The sequence below is a fragment of the Penaeus monodon genome, chromosome 15, assembly GCF_015228065.2.
Source record: "Penaeus monodon isolate SGIC_2016 chromosome 15, NSTDA_Pmon_1, whole genome shotgun sequence".
NCBI classification, from domain to species: domain Eukaryota; kingdom Metazoa; phylum Arthropoda; class Malacostraca; order Decapoda; family Penaeidae; genus Penaeus; species Penaeus monodon.
In genome coordinates this window covers 4,577,565-4,578,104 of record NC_051400.1, presented here as the reverse complement: position 1 = coordinate 4,578,104, position 540 = coordinate 4,577,565, and the positions used below count along the sequence as shown (strand labels likewise).

General features: G+C 40.4%; 1 protein-coding gene across 1 annotated transcript in view; it reads right to left on the bottom strand.

The window, feature by feature from the left end:
* LOC119581700 (ankyrin-2-like) overlaps positions 1-540 on the bottom strand; it is a gene marked incomplete at its 5' end in the record, with an annotated part of 102,055 nt that overhangs the window by 20,420 nt on the left and 81,095 nt on the right. Inside the window, 1 exon segment of the mRNA XM_037929821.1 lies at positions 41-82. Coding sequence (XP_037785749.1) covers positions 41-82 — 42 coding nt within the window.

The following is a 540-nucleotide window of genomic DNA, read 5'->3' as shown; positions in this document are numbered from 1 at the left end:
GTGAATGAGGCCCATGCATGAGAGGAGAAAATCTAGATACCTGAGCCTGCCTTGGTGCCCGGAGTGGGGAGTCCGGAGGAGGCTAGAAGGAAAATAGGTCTAGCATTAAAGTCCTATTCAAGTCAACCACTGATTATCCAGACAACTGCCCTTCTTCTTCAAGGGAGAAAAGGAGGGGGATTCAAAAGGCCATTCGGTTCTTCTTCGTCGTGTCAAGAGTGATACTGGCTTTACAGCAGAAAGAGAAAGTCGGAATAAAGAGGGGTAGTTAGTAAACACCCGGGAACTCCCTTGTGGATCTTCTGAGTAATGAATAGGTGGTTATGACTACTTCCTAGTGCTACCGGAATGAGAAAATGGGTTTGCAAAAAAAAGGAAAACAATAAAAACAGCAAAAAATTAACAAAGAAAATACATATCAAAAGGCATACTGATACTTAGAAAACCATCCTGTTACATGTACATCACAGTTTAATGATGATGAAAGAAGAAAGGTTTTAAAACTTTCAAAAGTGAGAATGTGGGAAAAAAAAAAAAGTG